Source organism: Crotalus tigris, unplaced genomic scaffold (assembly GCF_016545835.1).
Source record: "Crotalus tigris isolate CLP2741 ecotype Arizona unplaced genomic scaffold, ASM1654583v1 scf7180000024302.2721777, whole genome shotgun sequence".
Lineage (NCBI taxonomy): Eukaryota > Metazoa > Chordata > Lepidosauria > Squamata > Viperidae > Crotalus > Crotalus tigris.
The window spans coordinates 387,100-400,000 of record NW_024100474.1 but is presented as its reverse complement, the minus strand read 5'-3'; the positions used below and the strand labels follow the sequence as shown (position 1 = coordinate 400,000).

At 50.6% G+C, this 12,901-nt stretch overlaps 1 protein-coding gene across 1 annotated transcript in view; it reads left to right on the top strand.

The window, feature by feature from the left end:
• The window catches only part of FBN3 (fibrillin 3), a 169,788-nt gene that overhangs the window by 127,839 nt on the left and 29,048 nt on the right, over positions 1–12,901 (top strand). Inside the window, 9 exon segments of the mRNA XM_039324520.1 lie at positions 831–980; positions 2,747–2,818; positions 3,669–3,794; positions 5,708–5,833; positions 7,893–8,018; positions 8,890–9,006; positions 9,100–9,228; positions 10,773–10,892; positions 11,199–11,324. Of these exon segments, the coding sequence (XP_039180454.1) occupies positions 831–980; positions 2,747–2,818; positions 3,669–3,794; positions 5,708–5,833; positions 7,893–8,018; positions 8,890–9,006; positions 9,100–9,228; positions 10,773–10,892; positions 11,199–11,324 (1,092 nt within the window).

Here is a 12,901-nt window from a genome sequence, read left to right as displayed (position 1 = left end):
CCTTTTTTCAAAACAGACTTTTTAAATGAGACCTCAAAGGGATCAGGATCCATCTAGCCAGTGGTGGTCAGCCCAAACAGCTTCAGCAGGAACCAAAGTTGGACACGGAGGCAATCACACCTCAAAGGCTGATTTCCATGTCCTCATCCCATAATTCAAATCCAGAGTTTAGATAGATATGGAGAGAGAGAGAGAGAAAGGGAGGGAGGGAGGGAGGGATAGATAGATAGATAGATAGATAGATAGATAGATAGATAGATAGATAGATAGATAGATAGATAGATAGATAGATAGATAGTGATAGATAGATAGATAGATAGAGTGATAGATAGATAGATAGATAGATAGATAGATAGATAGATAGATAGATAGATAGATAGATAGATAGATAGATAGAGTGATTAGATAGATAGATAGATAGATAGATAGATAGATAGATAGATAGATAGATAGATAGAGTGATAGATAGATAGATAGATAGATAGATAGATAGATAGATAGATAGATAGATAGATAGATAGATAGATAGATAGATAGATAGATAGATAGATAAAAAGAGAGAGGGAGAGAGAGATGATAGGCAGGCAGGCAAACATACGATAGATACAGGCAGAGAGAACATAGAGATAGGAACAGAGAGAGGGATAAGCAGGACTTAGTGGAGCCACTTCTTAAAACCTCTCAGCCCCCTCCCAAACAGACCGGACTCTTCCAAACGGAGGTGGGGCAGGGGCATCTCTTTGCCATACCCACCCTTTGGGGGGGGCCGTCCCAGGGCTGGGAGCTGGGCCTCTGGGCCAGCTGAGGTTCCCTGGCTCCCTTCCTTTCAGACATGCGGAAGAGCCTTTGCTACCGCAACTACAACGACACGTGCGAGGACGAGCTTTCCTTCAACATGACCAAGAAGATGTGTTGCTGCTCCTACAACATCGGCAAAGCCTGGAACAAGCCCTGCGAGCCCTGCCCCACGCCGGCCAGCAGTGAGTGGCCCCTCCGCCCCAACACCCCTGCGGGCCTTGAGCCAGACGCCGTGGACGTTAGCTGAATCCACAGCCGTTAAGCCAAACAGCGGGTTCGCTATCTGAACCCGCTGTTCGCTAAGAGGAGTTTTGGCAAAAAAAAACCCCATCGTAAATCACGGTCAAGTGACTGCGGGAGTCTCTGCAAATGGCCGAGAAGGCAGGCCAGTTGCCGACACCCGGAATGTGGTCACGTGGCCAGGGTGGTGGTTGCTGCCAGAGCTTTGGGACGGGGTTGTAAGTACCTTTGGGTCAACATAATTCCAGTGGTCACTGGTTGAAAGACGAGGAGTCCCTGGAGTTTTTCCAGCGGAGCAGCTGGGATGTGGCCTGTGCTAAACCTGAGTCCTGGTGTTCCTGGTGCCCTCTGAGCTGGGTAGTTTTCTGGCAGACGTTTCTTTACCAAAGTAGGGAACATCATCAGTCCCACTAGGGAGTGCAAAGAGGAGGAGGAGGAGGAGGAGGAGGAGGAGGAGGACGACGACGACTGGAGTTGTGGTACCCCCTGAGCTGGATAGTTTTCTTGCAGATGTTTCTTTACCAAACTAGGAAACTTCATTAGTCCTACTAGGGAGTGCAATTTGCAGAAAGGAGGAGGAGAAGGAGGAGGAGGAGGAGGAGGAGGAGGAGGAGGAGGAGGAGGAGGAGGAGGAGGAGGAGGAGGAGGAGGAGGAGGATTGAGATTGTGGGGTCCCTGGTCCCTCTGAGCTGGGTAGTTTTCTTGCAGATGTTTCTTTACCAAACTAGATAACATCATCAGTCCTACTAGGGAGTGCAAATTGCAGAGAGGAGGAGGAGGAGGAGGAGGAGGAGGAGGAGGAGGAGGAGGAGGAGGAGGAGGAGGAGGAGGAGGAGGAGGAGGAGGAGGAGGATTGAGATTGTGGGGTCCCTGGTCCCTCTGAGCTGGGTAGTTTTCTTGCAGATGTTTCTTTACCAAACTAGGTAACATCATCAGTCCTACTAGGGAGTGCAATTTGCAGAGAGGAGGAGGGCCACAACTTTGGGCCCTTAGTGCTCTCTGAGCTTGGTGGTTTTCCTGCAGTCTAGGTAACATTATCAGTGCTAGAAGGGAGTGAGTTTTGCTCTCTGTTTATATTCCAGTAGCTTTCCCGGTCATTGTTGGTGGGAGCGGTCTTGGACTCTCCTTGGTTAGCCTGTTTACTGTTAGCTTGTTTAGGCGATCCTTGATTGGGGTATTGTCTGCTTCTGGACTGTCAGTCTAATGTTAATCGTAGTGTTAATCCCTACCTACCGTATCTGCGCGTTGATTGCTGGCAAGGAGGCGTTTTGGTCTTTTTGTTCCTTTCTGGTTTTTTATTTTCCATTTATTCATTACAAAATACAATTCAATTAAAATAAATTCCTAACCGTTGGTACCGCCTGCCCATTCCCCCCAGGCCGCGTCCACCCTCTCTAATGCTCTAATACTTCCCTACTTCCCTCCTCTTTCTCTCCTCCCCTCCTACTCTCTTCCCCTCCCCTGGGCTTTCTCTTTTGAATGCTGTGTAAATGTTGTTTATCTCTGCGTGCCTGTCGATGGCCGATTTGATGATGGCTGATGTTTGTCAGCAAAAAAAAAAAAACAGCCAGCTCAGGAAGCACCAAGGACCCCAGAGTTCAACCCTGAGCTACGGATATTCTCTTCTACCTACACCTGAGTTGCTCAATGCTTGAGGTCTTGCAAGGAGATGCCGTCATAACAACGTGACCGAGTCTTTCTTTTCTAGCTGAATACCAGATTCTGTGTGGCAACCAGGCGCCCGGCTTCATCATTGACATCCACACAGGGAAACCAATTGGTGAGCATCCCCCAAACATTGACCCACAACTAACACCTTTGCATGGAGGGTGGTGTTTTGTGTCGGTGCTTCAATCCAACCAAAATACTACGGTTAAAACAATTATAAACTAAGAAGAGTTTATAAGAAAAACGAAACCTAGTTTGTACTTTTAGCTTTCTCCCCCCCCCCAGATTTTCTTTTTTAAGATGAATGATTGATGTGTTTAAAAAAAGACTATTTAAAAAAGAAAGTGAAAACAATCCTAAAAGCAATAGAAATAAGAACACAAGTCACAAAGCAATCGGAAGTATTAAGATATTTAAATTTAGTAGCTGGAGCAGTGGGATGCGTGCAGTGAGCCAGAACACACAGTTACGGTTGATTGGTTGGAGAGTGAGGCAATCTGTGCTATGATTGGTTACTGTGGATTTGGAGGGGGAGGGAGAGTTTCCCTGTTTTCCCGCCTTTTTCTTCTGTATGCCCTGTGTGTTCTCTGTGATTTACCTCACGATTTACCTCATGATGATGGATGTGCCTGACCATCTTATTTACTGTATTTTATTTACTGTAAATATAGATGTAAAATATATTTATTTATATAAAGCTACAAATTCGTGTCAGCGTCTCTTGACTCCATTTGGACACCAGCTGTGCAATTCCCTGACAAGAAAGCAATAAAAAACAACAAATAAATCGCCAGGAATGTTTTGAGTCCCACACTATTCTCTGCAAAATTCAGTTGATCCGATGGGTCCCACAGTTAAATGTGTGTGTGTGTGTGTGTGTGTGTGTGTGTGTTTTGCTTGTGTTCAGCCTTATGTCACACCCGTTCCCACCCCTCTTCTGCCCCCTCCCTCTCTCCGAGCAGATATCGACGAATGCAGTGAGATTCCAGCCATTTGCACCAATGGCGTCTGCATCAACCAGATCGGCAGTTTCCGTTGCGAGTGTCCTATCGGCTTCAGCTACAACAATATCTTGCTGATCTGTGAAGGTCAGAATCGGGGGGGGGGCTGCATCTCCAAAGGGAAATATGACAAGCAGGATAAAACTGGTGAACGGATTGGGCTAGAGGTGATACAGGAAGAAGGAACAAACAGCTGCACCTGCCATGAATATCATTTGATTTCTTTCTAAATACAGTCCTCACTTAACGACAGTCATTGGGACCGACATCTCCATTGTTAAGTGGTACGGCTGAAAAGAACAATGTCTTGTGATTGCTCCAGCTTGACGACAGCAATTGCCTCCGTTCTGGTTGAGGTCGTTAAGTGACTTCCATGCAATCTTTATGCACAGGGAGATCACCATTTCTGATTTCCCGCTGGCTTCCCCATTGACTTGCTTGGGGGAAGCAGATAGGGAAGGTCACTGCTGGTGATCACGTGACGAGGGACCTTTGCTGGCTGCAACTAGAGGTAGTCCTTGACTTACAGCCAGAGCTGAACCCAGGATTTCTGTTGTTAAGTGAGACAGTTGTTAAGTGAGTTGTGCCTGATTTTACAACCTTCCTTGCCACAGTTGTTAAGTGAATCACTGCAGTTGTTAAGTTAGTAACACAGTCATGAAGTGAATCTGGCTTCCCCATTGACTTTGCTTGTCAGAAGGTCACATGACCCTGGGACACTGCAGCCGTCATAAATATGAGTCAGTTGTCTGAATTCTGATCATGTCACCAGCAGTCGTAAGTGTGAAAAGCAGCCATGTCACTTTTTTCAGTGCTGTCGTACCTTTGAATGGTCACTAAACAAACTGCTGTAAGTCAGGGATCACCTATATCAGTGGTTCTCAACCTTTTTAATGCCGCGACCCCCAACCGGTCGTAAGTCGAGGACTACTCAACCGGTCGTAAGTCGAGGACTACTCAACTGGTGCAGCACCGTTTGCAGAATGGGACTTTTGGCGGGCTCAGCAGGGCAGAGACAGCCTGGACAATTCCTATTGGCTTTTGAAAGCCAATAGAATTAGACTCTATTCAAGAGAGTCTATTCTATTGGCTTTCAAAAGCCAATAGAATAAAAGGAAGTAGCACAGCTAAGGAAAAGGGGAGAAAAAATGGCGGACTGCGTTGTTTGGCGACCCCCGTGAAATGGTCGTTCGACCCCAAATGGGGTCCCGACCCACAGGTTGAGAACCACTGACCTATATTGTAGGTCTCCTCATTTGGTGCCATCATAACTCCGAACGGTCACAAAATGATTGGTTGCTAAACAAGGACTACCTGTGGATTTCATGGATCCAGCTTTCAGGATAGGGCTGTCAATCAAAGCCCCGTCCCTCTTCTCCCCCTGCCCACTGGTTCCCCTTTCTCCTCCAATGTGGACAATGGGCAAAAGACAAGATGTGATGTCTTGTCCCTATTGTGGTATGGAGAAGACACAATGGAAAAGATGCGGTTTTCCATATACAGATAGTCCTCGACTTACGAGCACAACGGAGCCGAAAATTTATGTCGCTAAGCGAGTTTTGCCCCATTTTACAATTTTTTTTTCTTGCCCCATTTGTTCAGTGAATCACCGCGGTTGTTAAATTAGTAACACGGTTGTTAAGCGAATCTGACTTTCCCGTGGACTTTGCTTGGCTGAAAGTCGCAAAAGGGGATCACGTAACCCCGGGACACTGCGACCGTCACAAATGTGAGTCACTTGTCAAGCATCCAGATTTTGATTACATGACCACGGGGATGCCGTAACAGTCGTTAAGTGGGAAAAATGGTCATAAGTCACTTTTTTTTCAGTGTTGTTGTAACTTTCAACGGCCACTTGAAAAACCGAGGATTATTTGTGTAACAGAGTGACAAAGAAGAAGCGGACATGAGGGCACAGGTGTCCGAACCAAAATGAGTGGGACATTTTCCCTTTTTTCTCCCACTGACTTTTTTCCCTCTCTTCTTCCCTCTCCCGGCAGACATTGACGAATGCAGCGGAGGGGAAAACCTCTGCCAACGAAATGCCGATTGCTTAAATATCCCCGGCAGTTACCGGTGCGAATGCTCTTCGGGATACAAGTTGTCGCCGAGTGGAGCATGCGTAGGTGAGGCCGGTTCAGACCCTAAGCTTAAGATGGCGAAGGGGAAGCGAACGATTTTGACCGTTTCAATAACGATAGTCCTTGACTTAAAACCAGAATTAGGACCAGAATTTCCATTGGGGTTGTTAAGTGTGTCGCACCCAGTTTTACAACCTTTATCACCAGAGAATCAGTGCTGCTGTGACTTGAATCACATAGTCTTTCAAGCAGGGGTAGACAACCTTGGCTCTTTTAGGACTCGTGGACTTCAACTCCCAGAATTCCTGAGCCAGCATGGGGGAACTATGGCCCCTTTATGGCTTGTGGACTTCAACTCCCAGAATTCCTGAGCCAGCGTGGCTCAGCTTGGAAACCTCTCCCTTTCCCCTCAGCATGGCTGGCTCAGGAATTCTGGGAGTTGAAGTCCACGAGTCATAAAAGAGCTGAGGTTGCCTACCCCTGCTTTAAACCAGTGGTTCTCAACCTTTTTAATGCCGCGACCCCCAACCGGTCGTAAGTCAAGGACTACTCAACCGGTTGTAAGTCGAGGACTACCCAACCGGTCGTAAGTCAAGGACTTTCCCTGCCCGGGAGCGCCGCGCATGCGTGGTGCTGCCCCCTGCACCGGCCGAGGCGTAGCTGGCAAGGGGCAGTGACAGCGCAGGGCGACCACTGGCTGGCCCAGCCCAAGGGAGGTAAGGCACCCGCCGGGCCCCACGCGCACCAGCAACCCTCCCTGCGCCCGCCGGCCTCCCACCTCCCACCCCTGGCCCTCTTTTACTTACATTTTTAGTAGTTGCTCAGCAGGGAGGGGAGAAACTTCCAGACAGCTCACCTTTGCTGCAGACAACTTGCAGCACCGTTTGCAGAATGGGACTTTTGGCGGGCTCAGCAGGGCGGAGACAGCTTGGACAATTCCTATTGGCTTTGGAAAGCCAATAGAATTAGACTCTATTCAAGAGAGTCCATTCTGTTGGCTTTCAAAAGCCAATAGAATAAAAGGGAGGAGCACAGCTAAGGAAAAGGGGGGAAAAATGGCGGACTGCGTTGTTTGGCGACCCCCGTGAAATGGTCGTTCGACCCCAAGTGGGGTCCCGACCCCCAGGTTGAGAACCGCTACTTTAAATGAACCCTGCTTCCCCCATTGATGTTGCTTGTTGGAAGCCGGATGCCAACGGCCCAAATTTTGATCGCATGAGCGTGGGGATGCCGAAACGGTCATAAACACGAGGACTGGACAGGAGTTGCTTTTTCAGGGCTGTTCTAACTTCCAACAGTTGCTAAGCAAATGGTTGTAAGTTGACCACTACCTATGTTCTGCGTTCCTCAACCTTGGCCACTTGTGTGGACTTCAACTCCCAGAATTCCCCAGCCAGCATTTAGCTGTATGGACTTCAAATCCCAGAATTCCCCAGAATTCTGGGAGTCAAAGTCCACACATCTCCAAGTAACCCAAGAAACTGGTTTATTTGCACACTGGGAAGAAGAAAATGTGACATTTTCTAAGAGTCAGAGCATCGTACTGTGCTTTGGTCTAAGGTCATGGTGGCAAACCTATGGTACGCGTGTTGGTGGCAGCACGCAGAGCCCTCTCTGTGGACACGTGCACCATCGCCCCAGCCCCACCTCCCCCCGTGGCCCCCTCCTTACCAGCAGACCCCCAGAGGAGAGTCGCCCCGGGGCGTGGCCGTGTGGCGCAGCGCAGCCAAGGACATGGCAGCCGGGCAGCAGGGACAAGACTCCGCCCTCGCACCCCGTTGTGCGCAGACGATGCTGCGGGGTACAGGCGGAGGGTGTGGCTGCGGCGGGACTGCAGGACTGCCTGGGTGATCTGCTGTGGCGGGCCGTGTAGGCCGTGGTGGCCCTGCAGGTGGGGCAGCGGGTGGAACAGGGGCGGGCAAGGGTAGGGCAAGTGTGGGTGGCGGAGTGGGGGCGGGGCAGGGGGCGGGGCAGTTTTTGGGCACTCGGTGTGTGAAAGCTTTGCCATCATTGGTCTAAGCCTAATCAGTCTCAGATTTGGGCTCGTCCTTCTTCCCGGCTTTTCTCCCTTCCAGCTAATTTCCTACGTTTCGTTGTGTTGCAGGCCGGAACGAGTGCCAAGAAATCCCCAACGTCTGCAGCCACGGGGATTGCGTGGACACGGAAGGGAGTTACCTTTGCATCTGCTTCAACGGGTTCAAAGCCACGGGGGACCTGACCATGTGCATGGGTGAGTATCGCAGGCGTTCGACCTCCTTGCGGCACGCCAACCCTGCGGAGACACCCCCTCCCTTCCTAAAACCTCCGGTTATAGACCTGGTTTGCTAGTTCACCAGTTGTTCACGGACCAGGAAGTCTGGTTCCACCACTCTGTTGTGGTGCATCCTGTGCGTGATCTCGGGTCCATCATCCTGGAGGCGTTGTCAGTGGGGAGTTTATCTTTACGGAATTTCCACAGCGCATTCATCGCCTTGAGAGCAAGTGGGGCGTCTTCACTGCAACGTGACAAAATCAGGAAATATCGTGAACACACTTCCCTTGGGGGGGCCAGTATGGCGACAGGAAAGCATAAAACCCCAGAGGTCTTCTAGTCCAACCCCCTGCTCAAGACAGAAGACCTTATTCCATTCTGGACAAATGGTTATCCAGTCTATTTTTGAAAACCTTCAGCGAGGTTTGCAAACCCAACATTATATGGTGGCTTTTTAAAATGGGCCAAAGTTGGCCCATTTGCTGGGGTTGGCCCAACAAACCCAACATTATATGGTGGCCTTTTAAAATGGGCCGAGGTTGGCCTACTTCACAGGGTTGTTGTTGTAAAGGTGGGCGCAAAGCTGTCTCCAGGAAGTGTTAACACTGGTAATAACAAGGATAATAATAATAATAATAATGGTGCATTGGTTAATACAGGAGTGGGGAACAATGGCCTTTTTATGACTTGCTGGCTCAGGAATTCTGGGAGTTGAAGTCCACAAGTCATTAAAGGAGCCATCGTTCCCCACGTCTGAGCTAATGAGATGTAAACCTGTACATTTAATAAATCAGTAATAATAATATCTCCCTATTATCCCCATGCGGCCTTTTTCTCATACGCCTGGCAGACATTGACGAGTGTGACCGCCAACCCTGTGGGAACGGCACGTGCAAGAACACGGTGGGGTCCTACAACTGTCTCTGCTTCCCGGGCTTTGAGCTGACCCACAACAACGACTGTATGGGTAAGGGGGCTGCTGGGCCAGGAGGAGGGGCTGGCTGAGCCTCCGGTAACCGTGATGCTGACCCCTCCACGTCCCACCCTGCTCTCCCGACAGATATCAATGAGTGCTCCGCTCTGGCCGGGCAGGTCTGCCGCAACGGACAGTGCATCAACAACGTGGGCTCCTTCCGGTGCCTCTGCCAGGAGGGCTACGACCACACGCCGGACGGCAAGAATTGCATTGGTGGGTACTTCCCGTTGATCCGTAGGGGGAGTTGACAGGGCCAGTGTGTCCTCCCCTCTCTTCTCTTGTTTTGTAGACACAGCCCTCCGCCCTGGATTCGTATTTCTTCTTCCTAGAACGGTAGAGTTGGAAGGGACCCCCCCCAAAGATCATCTAGTCCAGTCCCCTGCAATCTGCAGGGCAAGCCAATTCAACCTTCCCTCCGGAGAGGTTCACCTATTCCACCTCCGTCTTCATTGCCTTTCACAATCTGGTCTGGTTTTGCCGACATCTTTTTCACCCAGCTCTAATCCCGTTGCAGGGCAGTCCTCGACTTACGACTGTGTATTTAGGGTCGACAACGCTGAAAAATGGGACTTACCACCAGTCGTACTTAGAAAGGCTGCAGGGTACCTGGGGTCACCCTGATGGCAAATGGCCAATCTCTGACAAGCAGTGGAGAAGCCGGGAAGGGAAGCTTGCAAACCACAATCCCATGATGTCTCGCTTAACGAGCACATCAATTAATGATGAATTTTCTGGTTCCGGATGTGGTCATAACTCTTATCTGGACTGTGCTCAGATGAGGCTAATCGAGTATAAATATTTCTCCCCGTCATTTGGGAAAAATTCGGTCTAGTACAGTGGTTCTCCACCTGTGGGTCGGGACCCCATTTGGGGTCGAACGACCATTTCACGGGGGTCCCCAAACAAGGCTGTCTGCCATTTTTCCCCCCTTTTCTTTGGCCACGCCCCTGGCACCCGGTGATGTATAAGTGGTTGGGGGTCACCACAACATGGGGAACTGTATTATGGGGTCGCGGCATTGGAACGGTTGAGAACCACTGGTCTAGTATTAAGGCACTGGACTAATCGCGTGTGCCTTTTTTGCCGCAGCTTCACAACTGCAGGCTTGATTGGTTCACACACACACACACACACACACACACACACACACACACACACAGTTCCTAATTTTCCTGTCAACTGGAGTGCTGGGGCGGAAAGAACTCCTGTTGTTGGGATCGCTCTGACACAGGTAGTCCTCGGCTTACAACATTCGTTTAGTGACCATTCAAAGTTACAACGGCACTGAAAAAAGAGACTTCACGACCATTTTCACACTTACGACCATTCTAGCACCCCTGTGGTCACATGATCAAAATAAGGACGCTTGGCAATTGGCTCATATTTATGACGGTCACAGCCTGCCGGGGGTCACGTAATCCCCTTTCGCGACCTTACGATGAGCGAAATCACTGGGGAAGCCATTTTCACTTCACAACTGTGCAGTTGTTCAACTTAACAATTGTGGCAAGAAAGGTCATAAAATGAGGCAAAGCTCACTGAACCACTGTCCCTGTCTGGTCCCCAGGTCCTTATTATCCTGCTTCATTGGGGTCCTGAGTTGAGGACTATCTGTGTAAAGCCTGATGGATAGATTTCCAAAGGCTTGGCCAGTGTCTCCTACAGCCACGCAGTGTCGGAAACCCTCCCTGATCCGTAGGGCAGGGACAGCAGCTCCCGGTTGTGGGGAAGGTGACATGGGGTTTTCTTCCGTGCAGACATTAACGAGTGCGTCAGCCTGCCAGGGACCTGCTCCCCGGGAACGTGCCACAATTTGGAAGGCTCCTTCCGCTGCATCTGCCCTCCCGGCTACGAAGTGCAGAACGACAACTGTATTGGTAAAAAGCACAATGCATGACAGACTTTCCATAGCTGGGTCCTGGGGCAGGGGGTGATGTGTACGGCCCCTTGTGGCATGGATCCCTCCCAGCGGTGCTTCAAGGAATAGGGTCCTCCCTGGGGAAGGGGTCAGAAAAGTCAAGATGACGGCCAACCCCACGCTATTTAAGCCCTTTTTTTATGTCCATTGATACTTGGGGAGGAGAGGGTCTTCCTGTCCTCCCAGCAGTAAAACTGCCTATAGTCTGAATTTGGGGGGACAGCCTGTGCTAGGGCTGCAGCTGATCCATCTCGGTGGGTTGCAGACATCAACGAGTGCGAGGAAGACCCCAACATCTGCCTCTTTGGCACCTGCACCAACACACCTGGCACCTTTCAGTGTATCTGCCCGCCTGGCTTTGTCCTGTCTGACAACGGACGACGCTGCTTCGGTGAGTTTGCCAGCCACGCACGGTTATAATCGCTGGGAGTGGGGGAGGCACCATCTGTCCCCATTCTCTGGGGGTTGGACCACATCTCCCATCATCCCAGACTAAACCTTCCCCCTTTGGGCAGATAGTCTGCCGTCCTGCCCATCGGAAAATTACTCAGTGGTGTCGGTTTATTTACGGAGAGTACGGCAGTGGTCCCCAACCTTCCCAGCTGCGTGGACGCATGTGCACAACCTAATCCCACTCATGTACCTTTGTGTGCTCGCCTGCTACTTGCATGGCCTGGTTCCTAATGGGCCCCAGACTGGGACCGGTGCACGGACTGGGCTTTGGGAACCCCTGGCATATGGCATCGAGCACATGGATATTGAGAACAAAATTATATAGAAGGAGCAGGTAATATTATGGTACGTGCACGATGGGAAAATGTAGACGGTTTTGTGCTGTTTGAGGACTTGAAGAAATTATATGCAAGTTATAGGTTACATGTCAAAATACATTGATTCATAAGAATAGAATAAGCATTCTCTATATATTAATATCGAAGCAATTTATCCAGTTCAGCACAAGTTGGAGAAAATCTGCTTTTCCTCCTATATAAGATCACTGTGTGATCCAGTGTCGACAAGGAACACCACAGGGGAAGATAACAGAATAACAAAGGAACCTTGGAAATCTTCTAGTCCAGTGATGGCGAAGCTTTTAAAGACTGAGTGCCCAAAAACCGCCCCCCTGCCCCTGCTCTGCCTCCAGTCCTGCCTGCTCTGGCCCTGCCCCCCCCCCCGCCCCGCCTGCCTGCACGACCACGCAAGGCCTCCATGGCCCGCTGCAGCAGATTGCCCAGGCAGCCCTGCAGCGCCATGGCACCACGCCCTCCGCCCACACCCCGCAGCATCTGCACGCTATGAGGCACGAGGACGGAGTCTTGTCCCTGTTGTCTGGCTATGTCCTTGGCTCTGCTACTCCATGCAGGCCGCGCCCGGGAGTGACTCTCCTCCAGGGGGGCTGCTAGTGAGGAGGGGGCTGCAGGGGGAGGCGGGGATGGGGTGACGGCACGCGTGACCACAGAGAGAGCTCCAAGTGCCGCCTCTGGCACGCGTGCCATAGGTTCGCCGCCACTGTTCTAGTCCAACCCCCTGCTCAAGCAGGAGACCCTATGCCCTTTTGGACAAAGGTCTAAATCAGCGGTTCTCAACCTGTGGGTCGGGACCCCATTTGGGATCGAACGACCATTTCACGGGGGTCACCAAACAAGGCTGTCCGCCATTTTTTCCCCCTTTTCTTTGGCCACCTCCCTGGCACCCGGTGATGTATAAGTGGTTTGGGGGTCACCACAACACGGGGAACTGTATTATGGGGTCGCGGCATTAAAAAGGTTGAGAACCACTGGGCTAAATACTTCCACCATTGAAACAGGGAGTCTTGGCAGATGCCAGGCCAAGGGTGTTCCGGGTACTGGGGTTGGAGGTAGACTTCTCCTAACGGTGGAGTCTCTACTGGTGACGGCATTGCTATCGGAGGGCCAGGGACCCTCCCTCTTCCAGGCAGATGCCTGCAGGTCTTCCCCATTTCCTGAC